General features: G+C 31.1%; 2 protein-coding genes and 1 long non-coding RNA gene across 4 annotated transcripts; 1 reads left to right on the top strand and 2 right to left on the bottom strand.

Moving 5' to 3' along the window:
• LOC139906574 (uncharacterized) lies at positions 1-1,644 on the bottom strand. The gene is made up of 4 exons (XR_011782204.1): positions 1,043-1,644; positions 851-990; positions 699-788; positions 1-639 (listed from the first exon to the last, which is right to left on the bottom strand). It is a non-coding gene; the product is annotated as an uncharacterized lncRNA (long non-coding RNA).
• A 3,528-nt stretch (positions 1,645-5,172) lies between these two features.
• On the bottom strand, positions 5,173-7,491 carry LOC121126176 (uncharacterized). Of its 2 annotated transcripts, XR_011782169.1 has the most exons (8): positions 7,387-7,491; positions 6,999-7,290; positions 6,610-6,908; positions 6,422-6,561; positions 6,179-6,352; positions 5,816-6,029; positions 5,536-5,752; positions 5,173-5,471 (listed from the first exon to the last, which is right to left on the bottom strand). XR_011782169.1 is itself a non-coding variant. In XM_040721483.2 (5 exons), exons 2-5 carry the CDS (start codon positions 6,630-6,632, stop codon positions 5,884-5,886), a joined length of 483 nt encoding a protein of 160 aa, XP_040577417.1. In that variant the 5' UTR covers positions 6,633-6,908; positions 6,999-7,290; the 3' UTR covers positions 5,813-5,883. The 2 variants fall into 2 exon arrangements, 1 of the variants encoding a protein (XP_040577417.1); XM_040721483.2 differs by lacking the exons at positions 5,173-5,471; positions 5,536-5,752; positions 7,387-7,491 and having other exon boundaries at positions 5,813-6,029.
• A 14,740-nt stretch (positions 7,492-22,231) lies between these two features.
• LOC121125882 (venom prothrombin activator oscutarin-C catalytic subunit) lies at positions 22,232-25,079 on the top strand. The gene is made up of 6 exons (XM_040721136.2): positions 22,232-22,497; positions 23,704-23,822; positions 23,882-24,056; positions 24,122-24,324; positions 24,380-24,596; positions 24,654-25,079. The coding sequence occupies exons 3-6, from the start codon at positions 23,936-23,938 to the stop codon at positions 24,944-24,946; spliced, it is 834 nt and encodes a 277-aa protein (XP_040577070.2). The 5' UTR covers positions 22,232-22,497; positions 23,704-23,822; positions 23,882-23,935; the 3' UTR covers positions 24,947-25,079.
• The last annotated feature ends 836 nt before the right edge of the window (positions 25,080-25,915 follow it).

The following is a 25,915-nucleotide window of genomic DNA, read 5'->3' as shown; positions in this document are numbered from 1 at the left end:
TAAGAGTATTTCGAAATATATTTGAAGTTCCAAGTTTAAAATAGAAGGCTTAAATTAAATATAATCTACATACTAAAAAATAAACCATCATACATTTAAGTTAAATATACAAAATTAAACAATTAGAATCATATAACTAATAATAACAATAAATTATAAACACAGAATATTGAAATAATAGATTGATCCAAATAATATTTTCTTGTTCTAACATCGGAATTCAGTTCAATATGTCATAACTTTAGGTTGCAAAACACAAGCCAGGCGTGGGGTTTAATAAAAAATATCATCACCCTTTTTTCCTCATGTGCAAGTTGCATATACAATTGTGCACAGGATAGAAAAATCTCTACCGATAAGATCTTAATTATTAATAATAAAGTAAATGTCAAAATCATAAAATAATGTTAGATTTAAATCCATATCTTCTTCCAATCTTAGTACGAACAGCTTCTAGAATCCCACTTTCATTTATTTCATGTTTATCTAAGAAAAGAAAAGTTAATCCATGCAGTAAAATTTTAAACCTTAATTACTTATCTTAGATATAAAAATTATGTAGTAATATCCGGCGATATTACTCCTTATTAAGAGCATCAAAAAAAGACCCCTGGTGATTTATGCTTGTATAACAACATACTATTATAATGAAGGATACACACAATTACTAATTATAATGCTACACCCAATGTAACTACCTCCGTTGTTGTGACCATTTAAGCCGTTGTTTTTGCCTTTTATGAGTTTTTTGAACATCATTTCTTGGAGCTTATGAACCATAGCTAATCCTTAAGTGACAAAAAAGTAATATTTATAGACTATGTAATATTGGAAAACCTAATGATCATACCAAAGTCTTTAAGCGAAGTAAGTAGTCTCAGACAAACTAGTTGCGAACCATCCAAAGCTACTACCCCCGTTGTTGTGACCATTTAAGCAGTTGTTTTTGCCCTTTACTGAGTTGTGTATCATAATTCTTGATATGTTTAGCTAAAATAAAATCATATTTTATGGTTAGATTTAAAAAAAATTGAATACTTACTGTGAGATAGTACAAAATTCAGAGTTCCATTTCGATATTCGTAAATACTTTTTACTGATAACATGATCATCATTTGGTGTGGATGACTCAAAACATTTTTATATGTATTTCTATATATGACATCAGTACCAACATCCTCCATTAATTTAATGATGGTTCCTCGGGAAGGGATATGTTTACCCTTGTATTTCTCCATAAATTTTTTGAACGTAGATGATTAGCAATGGATAAGGTTATATTACATGCAATAAGCATCGTTGTGAGATCAAAGTTAAAGTCTGACTTGATGTATTCATCGTCAAATTGATTTTATAGATGAATATCCATACTCTTGTTATGATATGAGGATAATGAGTGGCGTGTAATTATGGACAGGGGACTAAAGGCACATTTATATCGACAAACCATCTGTTTCTCATCCGGTAAGTATTTTCCAAATTCCTGGGCCTCCATTTTCATAAATCCAGACAGAAGGCGACGTCATTTTGGGGATTTTATTCAGTTCTCTATCGACTATCACCATCTCATATTATATTAATATTGAATAATAAAGGCGGGAATGATAACGTTCATGATTGATAGAAGAAGATGTATATTATTTAATCAATGATGCCATAAGTAATTCTTCTTTCTCCTCGCACGATGTTATATCATAAGATGCAGAAAACGGAAAAAGTAAATGAAATTTATAATAAATGAGCGGAAATTCAAGCGATTTTTTCGCTCTTCTAAAATGGCGACCCCCTTCCGCTTGTTATTCAAGACAAGGAGCGCAATGAAAAACGTGAAAACCCTAGCCTGTTTTGAGATCTCAACAAACCTGAGATCTCATAAAGCAGAATACTTGATGTAATTCATTTGTCAGTGAGTTTAAAATGCCTGAGTTTGAGGGGCCTAAGAAAAATCTCCCAACTATTCTCTTTACCATTTCAGAACACCAAGTTGGGTTTTACGAAGTTTCTAATGGTACTATTGATATTGAGTTGCGTTCTGACACATAATAGTGAACTGGAAGCTCGAATGGACTGAGCCAAAACGAGTGGGTATTGGCAAGAAATATCACCATAAACTAAAAACAACTTTCAACACCGGTCGAGTATACCTTGTCATTAGATGATGGTCCCAGTTGTGATGAAGGACACTCTTGCCCGACTTAATTACACCCAAGCAATCGTCACTACAGGAATTACAGGACACAGTGCAAAGTTCCTCTACCCCAGCATCTCTCATCTCGTCAATTTCCCCTTTATCTACTGTGCAAGGTGGCTCCTCCTCACCCATTAGCTACCCTATAAGTCTTTTAAAACTTAATATATCAATACATATGTCCATGTCTGATATAGTCGAGCCAGTAGATCAATACTCCCAACCTGGTGAGTGGATATCTTCAGATGGATCATGCAAGAAAGATGATTCAACGTAATATAAGAAATACTTGCTCCACTGAGTTTGAACTCCCCTTTGGATGATTCCTTGCTCTCCTCGTATATCTTGAGCCTGTTGCCGGGTACCTCAACAACGCTTGTCTTGTTCCTGCTGGTAATCTACCCTGCCACTAAGGCTATGCCCTCTATTCCTTCAAGGCCTACCGAACCTGCAGCTGTAATATTGACTGAGAAGAGGGTAAATTTCATTTTTCCCCCAACGGCTGATGGTGTTTGTTACAACCTAGAATATGACTCTCTTCGATTTAATTATACTACAAGAGATATCTAACGAACAAATCGATAAATAAATAAATACTTTTATTCACACACACAATATCAACCAGATAAATAACAAATCACTACAAACGATGGATACAATAATAGGACCAAATTATCCTGCCCTTAATTTAATACGTCACATTATCTTTTGTTTTATTTTTATTTAATTATCAATTTCGAAAAAGAAAGGACGTCGTTGTTCTCTATTAGATCTCCTGCGCTCCGAATTACCATACTCCACGATAGTGCTCTAGAGTTCTTCCTCATCTACTTCTTTATCTATATTCTCATCTGTTTCACCCACTACCTCCGATCCTGAAGCTGTTCCAGTCTCTGTTTCTAAAAACCATGTTGGTCTTGTCTAATGAAGACCCATCTTCCGTTAAACATAAGGGCAAAATGTATACATCTGGTAAGTTCGGATTCCTGCCAAATTGGTCTGGACGAGGTAACTTTTACCTTTTGTTTAAACTTTGATAATTTTTAAAAGTAAGTCGAATAAATTGTTGTAATTTAGAATATGCCTTTATTCAAATTAAATCCTGCCTGAAGTAAATCGTTACATTCATAAATACAAGTTACGCACACACAATTTAAACCAGATAAATAACAAATCACTACATACTTCCTAGATATAATAAGATCACTATAGTGTTATGGTGAACCAATTCATGATAGATCCTTCCAATACCACCCATAACAAAGCAACCACTGAAGTAAATCCTAGTATAGTCGAGCCCAACACACCACCTTTAACAACGAATCCCAAAAGGTTGAGTTCCAGTCCTAGAAGAAGGAGACGCAGACCCCGCTCATCCCCGGTTTCTGGGCGTTTATCACCCCTCATGCAACTAGTAATAGATCAAAAAAATACTTATAGACGACAAAAACAACTCCAAAACATGGAGTTTTGAAGTCAAAACTATATCCCATCATGACAGTCAAGTCGAACCAGGAGATATCGTACCACCCAACTCCCACCAAGTTTCGACTTGTCACGTATCCTCATCACATTAAAGTAAAACCTACAAGGAAACGGCAATTTAGTGGAACAAGAAGCCATGCTTAACTCATATAACAACAATGACTCACCATATTGGTCTAATAAAGAAACAAACTTAAACGGACAATTAACGTGGCACTTTTGGTCTAATCCCCCACTCAAATGTGCGCCTAAGTGATCTTTGGTCCATCGATCCGAGCTTTTGTGAAGTCATAGTTCGTAGGGTCGAATCTACATGAATCCATATGGTCCTTGAGCAGGGAGATGAGTTCTGCTTTCTTATGGCCCCGAACCTGCTATTTGTTCCATCAAATACATTCCCACCTTAGTTCGGAAATCGTTAGATGTAACGTATAAGTGTTATCTGATAAAAGATACGGGAGATTAAGTATATTAAAGGCTTGTCACCAAAACAAACTAAACAAGGTACCAAGGAGTGTAAGATAGAATCTGTATTGTCCCTGAAGCACGAACACAATAATACAAGTACTCTTGTAAAAGTAAATAGAAGATGAAGAATTCCCAGGTGGTAAAACCTAAACATACACAGTGATGAAAATCCAGAGTAGAATAAGTATATTTAAAAAAAAGTACACAAAAATCAACAATTTAACCCTGACAATTTTAAGAATGTTTTGATGGAGAGAAAAGATATATCTCCTGACGTTTCATTAGATCAGCGCCAATCATCTGTGACAAGAGAGGAAGGGTAAAATGGTATAAACAAAGACATTTTTTTCAAATTACTCCGATGTCAATCCTCAATTCTACTCTGGGTACAACTATCATAACTCGGGAACAAATCCTTTTATGAGCACACATGAATGTTCGATCAGTTTTTCAATATAAGTGAATCTATTTAGAACAGGATGTTGTTCACTACTCAGAAATTAAATAATAATAATAAGCGGTAAAGAAAATAAATTTAATTGTTCATACTACCAATTACAAATTAACAGCCCAGCTAACAAACATACCGGATTTACAGGGTTGGTCATTATTCTATATATTCTATTTCGCTTACTCTACGGCTAAGGAAAATAAAATTCATTCTTCAAATTATAATTTAAAAATACGGGCCGGCTGAAAAATACACCAGATTTTCATCATTAGATATGGGTAGATATTGTGACGATTAGTGGACTGTAAAATTCGGAAATCTACCTCGGTAACCTTGTTTATGAATAGCAACAACCCTTGACAATGAATGTAATAAATATTATTACCTCAATATATAAATAAAAACAACAATATTTGTGATGAGAATAAGCCTTTTTTATTTAGAACAGAAAAACAATTTTGACCTCTTCCTGACAATAGCGTTGACTAATAAACCGGATAATCATTCACAGTGAAGAAGTCCTTTTTTGGCGTGCATTAATAGCGCGCCAAGTTAGAACTCTTTCTCTTTTGATATTTATTTCTATCCAATCTAAATATTGGTCAACTCTTGTGAAACTTATTTCATCTCTTATGTTTGAGTTAGTTTCACTAACGTTGAGTTTTGATGAAATTCCAATAATGGTGCAATTCCCATTTTCTTTCATAACAAGAGGTCCTGAAACAATCTCTTTAGCATCAAATTGAAATCCTCTTTTTGCAACAATTTTTTTGTTTTCCTTTTTAGTCCAAATCCGTCATTTGATACAACTTTCAATATGCTAAATTTTTGTATATGGTTATTTCTTTCTGTTTCAGTATTTATTATTTACATAAGTATCTGTTGATGAAAAAAGGAGCAATCTCTATATTTGAACAATAATTATACAAAATATAATCCTCACATGTGGCAGCCCTTCCTTTGTAATAATGCGATGAATTAGTTGGTAGACAAATAGGAACAACACCGTCACTCAGTACTGGTTCAAAGCTAGTTTTAACTACAGCAATATCATTCACTAAAGTAGAAGAATTATATTGTGGGTGGATTGTGATGTTAGTCAAGAATAAATATTGAGTTCTTGCTTCATGATCATCCGGAAAAATTGTACCAACTTTAATCTAAAATGAAACTTACATAAGTTAAAACTACTTAAATAAATGTGAGGCTTGTAAAATATTTACTTGATATTCTTCATTACAGGAATATCCATCAAAACAACTGGCAGCAAATAGGAAAATATTGTCTTTTATTAGAACTCCTCCACAGTCCAAACTTTTCCACCCTTCAGATTTAACAAGATATGCGTTCCACGGAAATTCTTTTGCTTTGATTCTCTGGTGTAATTAATATTTGTACCACCACAAGACGTTTTCATAAAATTAGATTGGCCGCATCCTATTAATATATTGTATTATTTGAGTATATAATTATGAATAAGCCGCTGTTTTAGTTAACAAATTAGGGATTATCTCAATATCAACACAGTATTGATAGCTAATTTTGAACACGATAGTGAAATTTTATCTCAACGCAGCAATACTCACTAAAGCAACTTTTGGGACAATAGTCCCATTGTCCTCTTATATAATCATGCTCTTTTCCACTGGTTTTTGTTGCACACCAAGAATAGTATGCATAGTCATCAGTGCATATGTGGTAAGTTACTCCCCAATATTTGAACGGGAATGTACAATTACCAGATTTTGTTATACATTTTTCTACACATGAATAATTAGAAATAATGTTTTTTTAATTCATAATGTTTGCAGGAATCAATATTTTTTTACCTTCCTTTGATGGACATTTATACATTTCATTAACTTTTTCCACATCTAACGGACTCATTGCAGTTCTTTGTCCAATTTCAACTTCTGGTGAAACATCTTTCAGCGGCTTCATAGTATCAATGTCCATTTTCAAGCCAAATCTATGTTAAAAACTGTAATACTTTTAAAATATACTTATAAATTATTACCCATTTTTAATTTCATAGTGCATAATTGAACCATAGTCATATCCACCAAATACACTAGCAATTTTTTTTGTCACAGCATGAATTTAGTGTATTTATTTCTGTAGAAGTCAAATTTTGTTTTGTTTGTTTCTGGGCATTCAGTACATGTTTCCCATGTTTACTGTATCTATAAAACTGATTCCTTCCCCAATAAATATGTTATTCCATTCCATTTGAATAAACTCATTCCTATCTGGTCTAGACTGCTCATGCAAAGATCCAAGCACATGCATCAGCTCATGAACAATTACTCCAAATTGCTAATCCACAACATAAATAATAAAACTGAATTACTTATTCCTAATAGACTTTTCAATTTGATTAATGTAAATATTTATTACTTCACCTACCAAACATGTTGTTACATTTAAACTTAAAATTGCAGCCCAATAATCTTCTTGCTGTTCAACATATCCACCTGTAGATGAGCACTGGCTTTCTCCATTTATCAACAGAGTGTTGTTTTTTTGAGTCCCCATTCAGTCTTCACAAATTTGACGCATGTTTGGGATTCAATATGATCCATTGCTGCTCTAATCATGTCATGAGCACTTGTATTTTTGTAATCTGTACCAAAGGTATATTGAACAATATTTCCCGGCCATCTGACACTTGTTTCTTCGAAACTTCTGACTCCTGAAACTAATGTATTAAAGTGAATTATAGAGTTAAATCCCTCTCAACAGCATGAGTTTAAAAACAAATAGAATATATATATTATCTTTCAAAGATACTTACTTCTTTGACCACTAATACAATTTCCAAATGACGTGACAAAAAGTAACAATAGAATAAACATATTTCTTCTTTAATAATATGAAACTCAATGAGGTATACCTAATAAAAAAGTTCAATATATACTATTATATATTATAGCAGGTGTGAAAAACGTAGAACTGCTTACTTTAGCACATCATATAAAGAAACTTAATTGTACAAGTTTTCAAACAATTCACTGAACAAATAGGTACAGTTCTCAAAATAATATCTAATTTATAATTATAAATTAAAGACACATATTTATAACGTTAACTTTTTACACCATTTCAAATACTTGTGTATTAAATAGTATTTGCCTCAATACGTACGTATGATTATAAATTCATATTCCAACAAGACTCAGCGCCTGCACACATCGCCATGAGGACCACTAACCTCTTCAACTCCCACGACATCACTTTCTGGGATTGCAACACCTGGCCCTCCAACTCAACCGACCTCAACCCGTGTGATTACTACTGGTAGGGAAAGTTGGAGAGGGAAGTGTGCAAGGTCAGCCACAAGAGCATCGCGGCCCTGAAGGGCTCCATTACGAGGGAGTGGAATGCTGTCGATTCCGCGGAAGTCATCAGGGCATGCAAATCCTTTAGAGGCAGGATGGAGAAGATGGTGGCTGATGAGGGAGGACATGTTGAATAAGTTTATTGTTTAATATCACGTCTAACTTTTTCATATTAGCAAATACACTCCAAATTCCATTTTTATCAAGCAGGTTGAATTTTAAGATAGTTCCAATTTATCGTGGACACCCTGTATGATCCAGCCCCAGTCTTAATATTATTAATTCTGTAAATCTCAGCTTGTTGAATATCTAGTGCTTTAAAAAAATTTATAGAGCTTTTATCTTAAGGACAAACTCCTTATAATTCTTTATTTTGTTATATTTTCTAATTCAATTCCCAATTTTTATTCAATTTTTGTGCAATATGTATAGCATAGTAATTATCCTTTTTTTTTTTTTTTTTTTTTTTGGAAGGAACAATTCTGAGGTTTTACATAAACAACATTTTTTCTAAAAGTCCATTCATGTTCATTTTTATTTATTTGTAAAAAATTACTTTTTACAAAAGTTGATAATTTAATTTAAAAAAATTTAATGTTGACTGATTCGATAGCTGGTGGGAAGTTTCGTGAAATATTGGAAATAAAATAAGAAGAAGCTTTTCTATTATCTATTTTTGGAGTTGATTTTAGTAAAGCATTTGATTCCATAAAGCATTGTAAGGTCTATTAAGAGACTTCTCCCCCAAAAATTTTTAACCCTCTGAGGGCACTTTTATATAATGGTTCTTCTACTATTTCGTTAAAGGGAGTAGAAAGTGGACCAATTTATGTATAAAATAGTTGTTCTATTTCCTTAATTAAACAATTAAGATAGTTATCCATTGATGAGGTGTCTCCCTCTTCTATTCGAACTGATGTTGACCCAATATGAAGTCGGTCGGCATGGCCAAACACAAATAGTCTATTGAAACAATCTTACTATTGACGACATCGAACCATGAATCTACTGTTTTGATAAAATTCGCTTTAGGGTTCTTTTCAGGAAATAGATATTTGGATGGTAGAGACAGTTGTATGGCTCAATAGTTGTGTTGCTAGATAAACACGTTGTATTTGACTATTTTGGTATTTAAATGACTATATTTAATGTTGTAAGCCATTTTTAGTTCGTTTGAATCCTTTGCCTTTAATGCAAGACAAATCCTTTATCCAAGAGATGGTTCCTCAATAGCTTGATGAGATCAGGTGTATTATACAAGAGGTAAATCTTCTTGGATGTGATGAATGGATTCCAAAAGTAAGGAAATTCTTTCGATATTCCCAATGTCTTTTGCAATCCCATATTTGAGGGACCATGTCAGATACCATGGCTACTACATATATTCCGCTTTCTTCTATTTTTTTAATAATACCGAGTAGATTTTCAATAGTCATTGCTTTGTCAAAATCAAAATAAACAAGCATCTTCCAAGAATCACAAAGACCACGAATCATTTCCACCTGAATCTTCTTTTTCGAGCCAAAGACTTGATCAAAAGATCGAGAATAGTCATAACTTCGTTTCAATCCCATTTCATTGAAAGACAACACTCCAAGACAGCTTAAATGGGCATCCATTTGAGAGAAGTCAAATCATGCTCAAGGATACCAATAGCCATTGAAGGCTTCAAATGCTGAGGCAGCAAGAATTTTTTTAGATAAATAAGATAATTATATATTCAACTGAAGGATCCTTCTGGAATCTAAATTTTGCGTTGGAAACGTAAATGCAGTTTCATGGTTATTTTATCTTGCATTATGGGCACCAGAAAGTATAAGTTGCTTGATGAGCTATTGATAGATAATTTGTCAACATGTAAAATGGTCCAAGACCATGAAGAAATTTTTTCATTGGAGTGAGGTCTCAAAATGTTTGGAGTTTCAACTCTTGACAAACCCAATTTCAAGCAGCATACAGAAAACTAATTGTCTATACAAGTAAAAATATTCGGGAGTGTGTCCTCCGATTGCACTGCTTTAAGATGACACCTCCATAATGATTGTAAAAGTTTATTCTTTCTTTATCTAGGAAATGATATGGTTGCCTCGGAGTTACTTCGTAACGTCATAGCTTAATTGAAAGTTATTCTTGGATAGGAAGACTGTAATGTCTAACCAAAAGAGACGATCACAAAATTGAAGAATTGATTTGTTTTATGTGTTCTATAGCAAAAAGTTAAACTTTGCAAATTTTGTTCTCTTCCCATCATTAAGGATAGAGGGAGACGAATATATACAATAGACCTTGTTTATAAGTACTATGTACATAATAAAATTATATGATGCTTTTAAAATTGATTGAAATTAATAGCTTAGAAACGTTTAATTTCTATTACTGTTTTCATTGGTTTATATAATGTTAATAAATTATTTCTTCATTATAGATGGCGTTTCAATGAAGTCCTATACTTTTTCTAAGAAAATAATCTTCATTCTTATGAACACTGCAGCCAATATATTGGCAATCCATTGGCAGAAGAACTAGAAGGGTTTTTGGAAAACCAATAGAGCGACAGGATTTTTTTGTTCTAATATCAAAAAGTGACGTAAACCTCCATGGAGCAATCATAAAATTACAGTACTGTGTGTTTGCAATCAAAGCAAAGAAAACGGGAATTGGTGCATGTATTTTAAACATTGCAATAAATTATTTTAAAAAATTTAATGAACTAGAGTTTTTACTTTTTTTTTTTTTTGTGTCGTTTTGTTGTTCTTGGAAATTTTATATTGTGTTTATATTTTTCTATGTACATAGACACTTTTTTGACTGTTTTTGTATGTTTATTAATTGAGCACACGAATAAATTAATACTGCTTATTAAAAAAAATCTCAATTCTTATCAAAGTACTTCACTTTATTCTTAATTTTTTGTCCAAATCATGCCAAATATCAAAGATTTATTTATTGAAGGTTTTCCAAAAGCAAAAACAACGTTGTGTATTTTCAATCACTGTGAATCATCCTTATTTACCATATCTCGGCTCTATCACGGCGTTAGCTACCACTGGGACATATATAAATCCTTTTTAAATTTCACAGTATGCTAACACGAAAATATCCAGTGTTTTTTTTTTGTTATCAGCTGTCGATTCCATCGTTTTATTTTTGATAAGTAAAAAAGTTATATCAAGGTAACTTGAAATACAAGGCTTGCCAATTTAACATATTTGGACTGATGTGTGTCTTCCGCCACAAAATTCCTTTTTTTTTCCTTTGTTCATCGAGCAAAACGTTACTACTGATATTCTATTAAATTCATCGATTGAGCTAAATGTATAGTTATAAAGTGATTTGTCTTAATCATTAAAACAACAATACTTTTCAGTTTTTAAACAGACTTAAAAACTTTGTAGATACTATTTCTAAAAATGTTGAATTTGCTGGTTAAGGATTACTGTTCCGATACGAAAAACCATGAAATGATTTTTATGTAATTATATCAAAATAATGCTAAAACACATGGGTTTAATAAACTAAAGGCTTATGATATTATACTTAGAACAAACTGATTGGAATATTAAATATATACAAATATGCATCACAAATAAATGATTATAAATGTAAAAGTTACTGTTTTTTTCAGTGAATCCAAGGAACCTCTTCTAATATACAAAAAAAAACAAGTTCCAAGCAATAGTTTTTGCGCGGGGTACTTGAGGGTACCCTCCTGGATCATTAAAAACCACCGCCAATGCATCACATACATCCAAGGAATCCCTCTAACTATCCCCCGGCCAGTTCGAGGGCGGAAGTTATCAACCATATTTTAAGAGCCCACAAGTTAGTTATTTCCTCTTCCCTTCTTTACCAATTTACCTTTTTATCCATTTCTAAAAAGATTGGATTGAATTTATATAATTGCAAGGAAATTGGATTGTATTAATATTACTCAACCTTGAAGGTACTCCCTTGGGGATGGAACAAACAAATATGTTTAGATATTTGTCATAAATAATATTAAGGCAATGTATATTGTGCTATTATTCATCATTAAGTTTGAATAAATGACTGGCAATTTTCCTAATTGCCAGTCATTTTCCTCCATGTCAATTTTCTCCAGGAAAATCTTCCACTACCAATTTTCCCTTGGCAATTTTGCTAGTACCCGTACAAACCTATCATTATAGTTGTACTGTAGAATTAATTTCATCTTCTTTTCCAAAAAAAAAACCTAATTTGATCCCAATGTTCTAAAATTTCCTTGAATGAATATGAAATCATTTCCTTGAATAACAATAAAAAACTAACAGAAGTGCATTTACGACTCTTTAATTCTATAAAAAATCTTAAACAAAAGCAAGATTCAAATTTCACTAAATTATATATGTAGCTTGCATAAAATTTTACAACTTTTTGAATTACTTTAAACTATTAATATAGAACTTCAATCGTTCCATTTTTTTTCTCTTGGCACAGAAGGCTTATCTATAATTTAATTAATAGTAGTATAAAAAAATGAAAATTATGGAAATGAATAATACATAAACATACACACGTCTACAAAAGCCAAAAGACACTAAAATTTAATCAAAGACATAGAATAAAATAAAAATGAACATATCCGCCAAAGATAAAGACAAAAACTTGAAAAGGAAACTCTGAACTGTAGAGTTTGATATCTTAGCCCGAAGAAGTTCGTTTCGCATACATATATGCCTGTGTAATAATTGAATTAATAATCTTCTCCTAAAAAATCGGAATGGGCGTCTCGCATTCAAATAGAAAATGATCACTCGTCTCGTCCATGTTCCAACAAAAGCCACATATTCTTTTATCTCCGTAAAAAAAAAAAAATTGCCTTTACTTCTAGAGTACCAGATAGTATTTTAAAATATAGCTATTTTTCTAACGACGACAGTAACTACTTTTTTATAACGTTTATACTTTCCTTAAAGGGTAATTTGATTGCCCTTCTCTCCAGGTGTTTATCAAAAGTCATGTTTGAGTTTGACTGGATTTTTTTAGATCCAACGTACTAGGAAAAAACAATCAAAGACGTATTGGCAATGCAGGTCTTTGAACTTAGCTAACTTGTATTATTTGAAGGCCATTTTATTTATCGCCTCACCTGAATTTGCTGTTTCGCCTGCAGAATCGACTCCACTTGTCCGAACCTTCATATCACAGAGAGAAACTCTGATAGGATTTTCCCACCTATGGAACTTTTGACAAGAGTAAAGATATCAACTTTGATAGTCTTTTCCTCCTTTCCGAATGGGCTGTTAACTTTTCCAGAACCCTTCTAAGACCTTTGATGGGGTCACTCTTGTACTTGATATCTAAAAACATTGAGAAATGATTGGGGTCCATTCATGGAAGGAATATAAAATAAAATATTAGATGAGTTCTCATCAATATCAAGTCTTTTTTCAGAACTCAACGAGGGATTCGAAATAGTATTTGGACGTCTTTTCAAGCTTTTAAAGCATCTAAGACGAATACATATATATATATATATACAAGACTGAAGAAATATCAAGAATAAATAAATAGTGTTCTGATTTTGGGATATTATTTCATATACAATTTCCTGCCAAACTCCCAAAATATATGAACTATCTTTTAAAGTTATATAGTACTAAAAAGATATTCAGCTTTTGGAGTTGTTGTTGTTTTTTTGGTTTTTTGCTATAGAACAAAAAAAAGATGAAAAGAATCTCTGTATGGAATAGAAACAAAGATTGAAATTATTATTGGAAACTAATTACTTCAATAATATTAAATTTTTTTGGTTTGGTTAATTGCTGCTTTTGGATTATTGTTTAAAAAATTGATGTGAAATGTTTCTTTCATTTTAAATACTGTTTGGTTTCTTTGAGTCCTTTCATAACCTCGACTAATGGAACATTCATTCTGTTTATTCAATTTTGTTGTATATAAAACTTGATAATTATAAATTTCAAGGCATGTTTATTATTACAGTCAATAAACACTATTTACATATTGATTGAATTGAAGAAAAAATGTTAGTGTATTAATATCAATATCAAAATAAAATTCAATTCTTTTGTGTCATCGAAAAAATTCAATACAATTGACCTCGTTAATATTGGTTGCAATGAAATTACTCACAATCCTATTGCTTCTCGATGATATTACCACCAATAATTTTATTCTACAATGATAATGTACACAAAAGATTTTAAGACGCAATGATTTTGTCCACAATCTTGTTACCAAAATCATTGAAACAGACACTCAAAATGAGAGCATTTAGTGCACAAAGAGTAACTTGTCATTCAATGTAATTTCCATATTGTAGATAAAAGTTAACTATTAAAGTTGAAGAAGAACTTTTCTTTAATTATCATACTTTTCTCATCTCTAAATCGATTCATAATAAAATTGTAGAAGTTAGTCATATGATGCAGCCTTCCCGACACAGCTAAGCTCAGAGGAGATACCACAAGTGTTGCATTTTTTCAATCCGACATTTTTAACCTTAGAGACAATTGATACAAAACTTTTTTTTATTTGTTTGAGCGGATTTTAGTGCCTATTAATTTGATTTAAAAAATAACAACATTGCTTAATATTGACATCCAGTATGAACACAATACAGCTGCATTTTTTTAATTGTTAAAGCCATTTGATGAATTTTTTCCTCAGAAACAAGGAAAAAATAGAATATTTTATGTATTCAATTTTTGTAGATTATAATATTTATGTCAATCAAAGAGGGATTATATGTCATTTTTTTTTAATATTCATTCTCTACATATTCATTTTTTTTAAATATTCATATTGTACATTTTCATTTTTTTTTTAAAGTAGCAGGTTTGACAATAATATGCCCTATCCCAATATCATGTTTGTTTTTTCACCTATGTATATTACGTTCTGGTACTAGTAATAGCAAAAAGAAATGGGATAAGTGCGTATTTAGTTCAAAAGGAAAGTTAATCCATTTCGCTTGCATCCATATTTGTAGGCAAATTAAGTATAACGTTCGACACTTTAAACATAATTATTAAAACAATTTTTAAAAGTATATTATATTTCTATACGTTAAGGGTCATTATTGTAACTCAATTACTTTTCACAATCAGAAGTTTCCAAAGAAAAAAGCTAAACTCTTTGTTTTGAAGTCTTTTTTCATTATTGCAAAAAGGTTAAAATTATTTTCTTTAATATATTTAATTTTACTTTTGACGGATTAACTTTTGCACCTTGGAGATTTTTGCCGTAAAGACAAGTTAATTAAGTAAAAGTTGATTATTCTTTTATTTTTTAATAACTAGTCCTGTTAGAGTTAATTTCGATTTTCATAAAAATTAACTGGTGAAGTTTAAGTAAAACTTTAGCGTAATTTAAGTTATATTAACTTACCAGGCGGCCTTCGTTAGATTAATGTTAATTTCGCTTAATAACTATTTAATTCAGAGATTTATCAAGATAAATATCAATCTGGTTTTAATTTTCTCAATTTTCAATTGAACTATCTAGAAAAAATAGAAATTCAAATTCCCAACAATTTCTGTTTATAAGGCAAAAAGCAAACTCCTATGATAACTACAGGAGGAGGCTAAATTACTTGTAAATATTAACTAATTAAGCCAGACTTGAGAAGGGAGCGAAAAATTGAACGGCGTTTCATGGAACATTTGTTCCATACCCGAAAGTATTAACTGTAGTTTAAAGCCTCCGTTCTACGTGTGACAGTGAATTTTGGCTACTTTAAGTAATATTTGCAGGGCATATAAAGGATTAACCAGAATAATTTGTTAATTGAAATGAATATTAATTTGTTGGAAAATGTATTATTCCATGTTCAATTTTAATAAAAATTATTCCAGCTTCCTCTTTGGGTTAATGTTCTACAAATATGCAATTTTATAACAATGACTCAGTACTATTAAGAGTTGATCATAAGTAATGAAGTATTATTGTTAGTCGGCTATTAGTGTTTTGAACATTAGTTTGATTAGTTTTTCTGTATAATTCCCATTTATGATTTAATTATTATGACAAAAAATATAAATTTTTGCGCACCATACATACATACATGAAAGAGTTCCTGTTTTTTTACGTTTAATCAAATTTAGCAATCTCATTTGGAGAGAAAACGAAAAACAATAAAATATTTATAGTTATATGCAAAATCCTTACCACAATATTTAATTTCAAAAAGAATAGTTTTTCAAAAAAATGAGGGATTCAAAAGGTTCCTTTTGCATTTTGAATCCCCTAAGCAATACTAACAACTCGCTCAACTGAGCCGGGGATAGAATCTTAGTATTACATTTTAAAGAATTTCTTTAATGTTAGGAAATATATTTAGGGATAAAGTTTTAGTCGACGAGTGGTTTATACAGTTACATATCATATATTTAAGGACTTTTTGATTCCATAGGTGCCCAGTTCAAAATACTAGTTAAAATTCATTTATGGCAATGATAAGGTGCTTTTTGGAGGTAAGAAGATCCTTAGAAATTGCAATGATTAAATTAGAAGAAAAGTTGGATTTCGCTCCAGAAGAAATTAAAATGTTCTTGGAATGTGTCATTGGAAAAAGCTATTTAAACTTTTTCGGAACGAGATTTCAATCTCTCTACTTTAATTGAAAAAGTGGTTGAGTAACGTCTGTCTTAATTAATGCCCATAATTTAGTATTTTCTTGATTGTGAATATTTGACTTACAAAAAGGACGATTCTGATGTTTTTATTAATTTAACAAAAGTTGTCAATATTGGAATCGAGTTAGTGAGAAGACTTTTTTTTTTTAATTGAAAAGGAGTTTCGTAATAAAAAGGTTGGTGAAACTGTATTTTTTGCGAATAAAATGAATTTTAGGAAAATTTTCTTCACCTACAGCTATTATTATTTTTCTCCCAATGTATAAACTTTCCACTAGCTTATGTAATTTCTCACTTTCTTTAAACATTGACGTTATTTCCACTACTTGATCCTCGTCCTCACTTTTTGTTGCGTCTTGACGAGGGAGAGACGCAAGCTTATTTATAATAGGAGAGATCCAGGATGACCGGGAGAGATGAGAGGAAGAAGGACGTGGAGGAATGATACTACACTAGATCATGTGTGTTCTAACTATACTCTAAATATATTTACATAAGACGACACTATTTATAATACATAAAACTCAGTACTTAAATACATAAACGAATATACAGGAAGATAAAAACCAGAAAGGACATATTAAATACATAACACTTTTCAATTCCAGTAGCTGAATTACATCATCTAATACTCCTAGCTTTAATAGTGACTTCTGATAATTTATATCCTGGGATCCCAAAGTGATTGCTCCTCTCATATAATTTGCCATTCTTGATACATTAATTTTGTTACAAACTTTTTTCTTTTTCTTTTGAATTCCTTATCTCTCAGGTCATCATACCTTTCGCAATCTTTCTTCTCGTAAATTTTTCTGATTGAACTTTATTCTCCCAAACGTTCTCAAGCACTTTTTTGATATATTTTCAACTACGCCATATTGTATATGAACTGTACGTATTTATTATATAATCACTGATATATTTATATAGGTAGACACTGTAAATTTCGGACTATTTATCATATGAGATTCTACGCAACCTCTACATAATAATAATACAATATACATTATAATACTAAATACATAACAGAGGTTAAGCTGAAAATGCAATTCATATATCCTTAAATTGCCTAAGAAGTAAAAAAAAAATCGTCATTGTGAGGAAGAATAGCGACCATATACCCCTTATCGAATGGAATAAGGTATTTCAAATTCTTGACAGTGATTATGTACGTCACTTCGTCTGCCCCAGGCGGTGATCTGACCCCCAAATTCTGAAGGACTCAGATTTATGATTTACGATTATGGTTATGGCCAATATGTCAGAAGATGAATCGTAATGAATAAAAGGAAAAAAAATTAACCGGATTTATCTGACATTATCTGACATGATAACATTGGTGATGAAGTACTGGCTCACTTTGTTCTACAATAATGTAATACTTTACAAATTAAAGGAAATTCAATTTTCTCAATGTCAGAGATAACTCAGCTTGGCACAGCTCTTCATATCGTTGTTGGTCCATCAGCCTCCAAGGATTTACAATCTGTAAAGTTATCCCTTGATAATTGCTTCAGCATGAAAATTGCATTCCCCAGATCCTCAAAACGCACACGATATCCCTCCCGAAGATGTTTATTTTCTCATCACTATGAAAAGGTTAAGTGATTATTTTTTACGAACGGATTCAAAATCAAGTATTGAATTTTACAAGTTTATTTTTAAGCATTAAAAAAAGTATTAATGAACATTTATTTGTAATGGAACGAGAGAAAAAAGATCCAAAAAATATTTTTTCCATACTTGCTAAAAGAAAAAAGTAAAAGATAATGATGTCTAAGATAACATACATATTTTTATTAATTAATTATTATATAGTTTTTTTAATTTATTTTTGACATCATTTATTCAAAAATTGGCAAACTATTTAGTCTTTGGCGGAAGTCGAATTTGTACATTTGATGGCATTTATCCTCAGCCTCCTTCGATTGATGTCTTTCGGAAAATTAAACATTTTCTTGAGTGATGAGTCAGTCTACTTTTTTGTCGAAGTTGATCTGTAATTACTACAATACACTGAGCTACGCATTACCATTTATGAAAAATGTATTCCATTTCATAAATATTGTCTAATAATGATAAATAATTAAATTAAGCTCACAATATACGTACATAAATTGCCTTCCAGACCTTTAAAATATATACTTGATGGCAGCTGAAAATTTTAAGCCAATGAGCAAAGAGAAGGGAAAGCATATTTTTCTTCTACTGAGTGCCCACCCTCTCACTTTAGTCCTTTAGTGATGTAGTAAGCACATAAATATTTTTTTTTTCTTTTTCATAATCAGAATTTATTTCTAAGATTTTGAACTGCAGAAATATAAATTAGGGTTATGTGATAGGTATTGTGATACCCCCAGTGTTCTTATCACTACTTGATACGCGCACCATTTCTCAGATGGTTTAAGCAGATAATTTGCGGTGCTACTACGGGCCTAAGGAGCAGAGTCAGAAATGTTTCTGCAATCTAATACCAACTTCACAACATCCAATGACGACTGCAGCCATAAACTTCGAATAGATTTAGCACTTACGTTTTTGACATGACTCCTGAATTGAATATCATTTAAAAGAGATAGTTAAAACTGTTTTTCCTCTGCAACCACTTAAGCCTTTTAGAAGTCAATGTGTCAAAAGATTTTGGTACAATCCCTCCAGGCCAAGACCTTCTACACCACCATTTGTGTAAATGTGATTTTAAATTACTAGAGAGCTCTGGTTTGTTTGTTTCATAACTAATAGTTTATGCTTGAATAAATCGAAAATTGAATTAATTTCCATCTATCAAACCTTCATTAGTTATTGAATAAGTAACTGTTTAGATTTTAATGGATCACCCGGTATTGAAAAAGAGTAGGAGATTGTTTCAAGAAAGAATAATATCATTTGGATCTTCAGAAGAGAAGGGAATGTAGGACAGAAAAATAAAATCTCACCATTGATGATATCGTAGTAGTTTAAGATCATGACCTAGATCAGGAATGGCCAATAGCCTGAATTGTTGATTTTTTTCAGGAAGAGATAACTTAATAACGAGTTTGGAAGTATGACTACCTAATGGTACTTGTTATGTACGCCTGTTATAAAAAGTATCAAATAGTCAAATGAAAGCCTAATCGTTTGTCATGGTCGGTAGTGCCCGAAATTGGGTGTTTTAACATCGCTAATATCTCAGTACACAATGAATATTTACCTTAAATCAGGAGAAGGCGTGCAGGAGGAGATATGATTGGGGGAGGGGAGGTGTTAATTCATGAAAATGAGCAAATTAAATTTTAGGCCAACTTTTCGGATGCAAAATGATTGTTTAAGCACTATGTAAAAAAATTACTTACCTTCAAAAAAAACAAAAAAGTTATGAGGAATACTGTTGTTGAAAACATAACACTCAATAGCTGGTTCATTTTTGGAAATATTGGAAAAATTATGTACTTAATAAAATGTTCCAGAAATTGAAAATAGTCTATATATATGTTTTTGCTTAAAAAACATCGTTGTGTGGCATTTTTCTTAAAAAATTGAAAATTGACTCTCGATGAAAAAATGGGGAAAAAAAGAGAGGAAAAATATAAAAATTATTCAGAAAATAACAAAAATTTCAGTTAAACATCAATTATTATTTGGCAAATTTATATGCAAGCGAATCTCCAGACAAATTTATACAAACTTTATTCCGTTTACTAATCCATATTCAGACCATATTAAGATATAGTCGTTATATAAATTGATGTATTTCTTATCAAGTTTTATTTTTTACAAATAAAACATGGAAATGGATTGCTAGACAATACTCCCCGTAAAAAAGTTACATTAAATTGAATCCCAATTTTTGGAATATATCATACATAAAAAGAACACGGGTATTTGAAATTGAAATGATAAAAAGAAAAATATAATTTGTAAATTGCAAGAATTTAAAACCATAAGGATACTGAGTTTTTTGAAACGATGGAAGAATGTATTTTACCCCTAACGCTGGTTTCAGGCGATCTATAGAAACTAAGTCTGAACGATATCATATATTCACATTAAAGGTTCGTTCCAATTTAGATATGATCTTAAACAGAACAATTGGACAATATCTGGAGCAAAGGTTAGTTTAATCGGTCCGTTGCCAACTATTAACTGGAGTATATACTATTATACGATTAGATGCCATTATTATTAAGTTTCCAAACGCTAAAAATTATGTCCAACGACATTTTTTCCGCCTCCTATGACAATATTTGACCTTTCCATCATGACAGTAGACGAGGAAGAGCAAAAGATGGTCCGATTTTTTTAAATGGGACACAATTGTGAATTAGAACCTCAGAAATCATATGAAAAGAGATTTCTATTCTTTGAATGGCTTTCTCCACAGAAAGTCCCCCTTCGTGAGGATCAATCCATGGAAATGAAAACAATTTCCAGAGATTCTCTCAATATCTATTTTTCTTGGACATTTTACTTCAATGCATGAAAAAGACGACAAGATGAAGCTTTATACTAAAGGAACGCATGTGTGCCAAATCCCCTTTTCTTTTTTATGGGAATGTCCAAAAGTACCCTGGGTCATTGTTTTATCTGGAAAATGACCTAACTTTGAGGACTTTTTTTTAATAATCCATCAGGCAACTCTTACCAGAAATATATTCGTGAGCTATGCGAAGGCATCAAGATATTTCTTGAAAACCTCATGAATGAGACATGACGAGAGGAAAGTTCTAATTCATTTAATATAAAATCTGTTTATTTACTTTTGAATATGATGGAGCAAGGACATTGTCATATTTAATGAAGCCGGAGCAAGCAAATAAAGTTATAAGTTGTGATTTTAAAAAAATCATATATTCTTAATTTTTCTATGCTTATTACAGGAAACTTGTAAAAAAGGTTCGAATTGTACTGCACCAGTTTTATACCATAGAAGAATGCATTATAGTTTTGCTCTTCGACTTGAAATTTAATTTGACAGCTGTGAGTGGGTGAGTTTTTCAATAATATTTTTACTTGTCATCTATTTTTTCAATGATTTTCAGAGATCCGGCCAAGAATTTCATTATTATAGTTTTTTTAGCATACTTCTTTATATCCCTCTTAAAACATCTGTTATATATATATTTTTTTAAATGTCTTAAATTTAAATAAACCTTTAGTTGAAATCAATTTAGTTTCAAGCCTCAATGACGATGGATGGAAAAATATATAGTAGCATCATATTAAAGTTGATGTTATGCTTTCGGTTTTCAGTAGGATCAACTGTTCAAGGTAAGAAATTGTTCATCTTTATTCAATGGAGTCTTACCAACTCTGTTATTATTGTGTTTGCAGAAAGCGAACAAATGAGTAATCGAAACATTTTAAGACATTCCAATCTTTGTGGCCAAATGCAACAGTTCCATATTTATTGAAGGACAATGCTAGTCTTATTGAAGTTCAAATATTAGATGCTATGAGTGCAATCAGTAATCAAACATGCGTAAGATTTGTTCCTGCTGCTCCAAAAGAAAAAACAAAACTGGTTATAACTAGTGGAAAGGATGTATGTAATTCAGCATTTGGTCGCACACAAGATAAATGGACCCTCATGCAACTTGATATAAAGCGCTGTTTGGTATTGCTATTATTCTTATAGTTTTAACTACTGATTCTAATAATAGGTATTTTATTGTCTTATATTTTCCAATAAATACAAAAAAAGCATGCAATACAACATGAGCTATTACATAGTTTGGGATTTGGACACGAACAATCTAGATCTGATAGAGATATTTATTTAAAAATAAATTGGGCAGGGCTCACTAATCCTTCGGAGTATAATCGATATCCAGTTGATTATAAGAGTGTCAAGCTATGTAATTCCAGGACGCCATTGAATGAAAGAAAAAACTGCACTCTCAGCAGGGTGATGAGTTTGTTAGACTATCCATATGATTATGGATCAGTAATGCACTATCCTAATAAAAAGTAAGTACATAAATATTATGAGCCAGGTAAAACAATATTCTTTTTGTCAAAAATGAGATTTTTAAAACTACTATAATGATTTAAATTTGACAAATTAGGATAAACAATAGTAAAATCTACAAAAATATAAATTTATTAGAAAAAATTAATAATTAATATCTTTAAAAAATTTGCACATATTACACATATTTCATTCTTTACCGCTATTTCTATTATATTTGAGTCGTTAGTTTATGTAGTTTGACATTTTTTTTTTTACTCAAAAAATTCATTGAGGCAAATAACAGCACGATATAGTCAATTGATCACAGTCTGCAGGAATATATATACATTTTTTAATAAAAAAAAAATTAAAAAATTCAAAAAATTATTATTTTTTTTTAATCCCCAGTTATTCTTGAAAATTTAACTTCTTGAAAGAACTTTCAAAATTCACAGCTATTGACAAAATATTAAAAGTAAAATATAAAAGTTAAAAAAAAACTTTAACTATTAAATTTTTAGACAAATATTTCAGAAATCTATAGCTATTCACAGGAAGTTATTTTTTTTTGGAAAATAAGACTAAAAGAAATAAATTAAATTTCAAATATTAAATTTTCTAGAAAAAAGAAAAACTACTTTATTTTTTGCGAAGGTACGGGTAGAACCCCTCCAACCCACTCCTGCAGACATGCCTTTATGATTACTTTTTTTTTTTTTTGGGGGGGTGCAATTTTTTCTTCCACTAAATGAAAATATTTTTTGACCGAAAAACTTCTAAAATCTTGTATTTTTGGAGAAATTTAATTTTTACTTAAGAAGTATATATTGAAGCAAATCATATATTATGAACATGAGCTAGAACATTCAGTCATTTAATTTGATTTGTTAAAAATATTAATTTCTTACAAAAAACTTTATATTAGTCGATTTTGAACGATTTAAAAACTTTTTTTTATAATAAAATGATTATGACTCTAGTTTAAAAAAATTGACACACATTAACCTATTGAGTGTCACTTGTATTATATGATTTATTGAGTATACACATATTGGGATTTGCATCAAGTTTCATAATAATAATACACTCATTTCCTTTTTGTCGTATTAATATTATGGGGAATTATTCATTCAATCATCTAAAAAAGAAACTGTGACCATTAAATTTAATTCTATTTGTAGATTTGTACTCACAGAATAAAATCTATTTATTTGCAATTCCAGAGGTAAAAATGGTCTTGATATCATGGAACCAACTTATAGAATGCCTGGCAGTAAAATAGGTGGAAGAGTAGATTTGAGTTATTGGGATATATTGAAAGTGAGGAAAGGTTATAATTGTTGTAAGTAATGAAATTAAAATGGAATACTATTTATCTGACTTATATTTTTAAATTTGAAGCAATTTGTGTGACAATAGATGAAAGAAAGCCATGTGTGTTTCCTTTTGTAGCTGATGGAAAAGAGTACAATGTATGCACGGATATTAATTCTACAAAATCCTGGTGTGCAACTAAGCATTGATGAATCAACCAAAGAAATTCTTACTAGAGGAGATTGTGAGCCAGGATGCTTTGGTGAGATTTACTTATTAACAAATACACCTTTAAAATAGATCATATTTTCATATAACCATTCACAGAAAATGGGAAATCCAATGATGTAAAACAATCATGTGGATCATCAAAGGTAGGAGATCTAAAAAAAGCTAAGTATGGCGATCATCCATGGCATGTATATGTTCAAGAAAAAAATAAGGATGATTTCCTTTGTCAAGGTGTACTACTAACACCAATTCATGTTCTCACTTCTGCAGTCTGTGTTGTAAATCGTTGTTTTTTAAAGGTGACTATCAAAAAAGTATATACTTTTAGATAATTTTCAAAGTTTTCATTTGAAGGTTAGTGTTGGATGTGTAAATATCGGAGATTCAAATAATAACTGTCAAAGTAGGGATGTGATACGAATTACTCCTCATTTTGGATATGATAATACGACATTAGCTAACAATTTGGCCATAACTACTGCCTCAAATAGTTTTAAACTGAACGATGGAGTTATACCAGTCTCAATTCCCTTTATAGTTAAAATGAATAGAAAACCTCAGTCAGCAACTTGTAAGTAATGCGTTCAGATAAATAGTCAAAACTATATTTTCTATTTCATGGAGATAGTAACAGGAGTTAAAGACAATGTTTTAATGTCTGAAGTGTTCAATATTGTGACAAAATCTCCAGAGTGCACATCACAAGAAACCATTTGTACAAGTGGTACAAGGCTTCCACAAGGTATAAATGTAGGCTCACCACTGATTGGATATGACAATGGGTTTTGTACTCTCATTGGGATTCGGATGAAACAAATAGGAAATCATACAACATACACAAAGATTTCACACTATCTAAATTGGATAAAACCGAATATACTTTATGAATTTAATAGAGCAGATTTTAGTTTATCAGCTTGATACTACAAGTTATAACAATAGTACAATGTATCGGAATTTTTGTACATATCCAATGAGATTAATCATTTTTTTTTTTTTTCATGCAATAAATACAAATTTTACTTTTAAAAAATATAATATCGTATAACCTTAAAGATAAGTTGTATTTTATTTATGAGGATCTACTTCAAATTTAACGGGGAAAAGGTTGTCATTTGAAAATATCCTACTGTGTGATTCAATCTCCATTAATTTTTTCTTGCCAATATTGTACTGCACAATTTACTCAAGTTCTGATTTTCCATGCTTGAAATATCTTGGTGAAACCTTTGAGTCATCTGAGTTTCCTGAATAATTCTAAATCAGCAGTCAAAACGTGGATTTTAAAAGAAATCTTAGACCCTATCCAATTGTCCTCGTGTCCGATATTTTCTACAATATTTTTCAAAGAAACTCATTTGGAAGTCATTTGAATGTGGATATTGATATAATCTGAGCCTGTTTCAATAGTGTTCCATTTACACAGATTACAAGAATATTGGATAGACTCACCTTGCAAGTTCATTACAAGAGAAAAAATCTTTAAAGCACATATTTGTGTATGGACCTTTACTTTGATTGAATTAAGTAAAAGTAGAGTGTATTATATAATAATTATAAAGTTGTAAGATGGTACATGGAGCTATGCCTATTCCTTGCAAGGCATGCTTAAGAAATAAAGAGGTGCTAAAAAAAACAAAAGACCACCTGGGGTCTCGTTTTCCTACTTGATTTTGTTGTGTCTTGACGAGGGAGAGGAGACGCAAACTTATTTATAGGTGGAGAGATCCAGAATGACCGAGAGACAAATGAGGAGGAGGAATGGCGTGGAGGAAATAGTACAATACTTATTAAAGGAACATCTGGTTTCTTTATGATACAAAAACCTACTCTAATTAATATACAAAATACATGACTATTTATACTACGTAAAAGACAGTGCTTTAATAC

Source organism: Lepeophtheirus salmonis, chromosome 11 (genome assembly GCF_016086655.4).
Source record: "Lepeophtheirus salmonis chromosome 11, UVic_Lsal_1.4, whole genome shotgun sequence".
In the NCBI taxonomy this organism is placed as follows: Eukaryota; Metazoa; Arthropoda; class Copepoda; order Siphonostomatoida; family Caligidae; genus Lepeophtheirus; species Lepeophtheirus salmonis.
Note: the sequence above shows the minus strand (reverse complement) of the source record. Positions and strands in the feature narration are given on the sequence as shown.

Bases quoted from the DNA above. Each gene is read 5' to 3' on its own strand.
- LOC121126176 (XM_040721483.2), bottom strand. From the start codon at position 6,632: ATGCACTATGAAATTAAAAATGG. The intron at 6,562-6,609 runs GTAATAATTTAT...TTTTTAACATAG, and splicing joins CACTATGAAATTAAAAATGG to ATTTGGCTTGAAAATGGACA. The intron at 6,353-6,421 runs GTAAAAAAATAT...ATTCATGTGTAG, and splicing joins TAAATGTCCATCAAAGGAAG to AAAAATGTATAACAAAATCT.
- LOC121125882 (XM_040721136.2), top strand. From the start codon at position 23,936: ATGGAAAAGAGTACAATGTATGCACGGATATTAATTCTACAAAATCCT. The intron at 24,057-24,121 runs GTGAGATTTACT...AACCATTCACAG, and splicing joins TTGTGAGCCAGGATGCTTTG to AAAATGGGAAATCCAATGAT. The intron at 24,325-24,379 runs GTGACTATCAAA...TTTCATTTGAAG, and splicing joins TAAATCGTTGTTTTTTAAAG to GTTAGTGTTGGATGTGTAAA.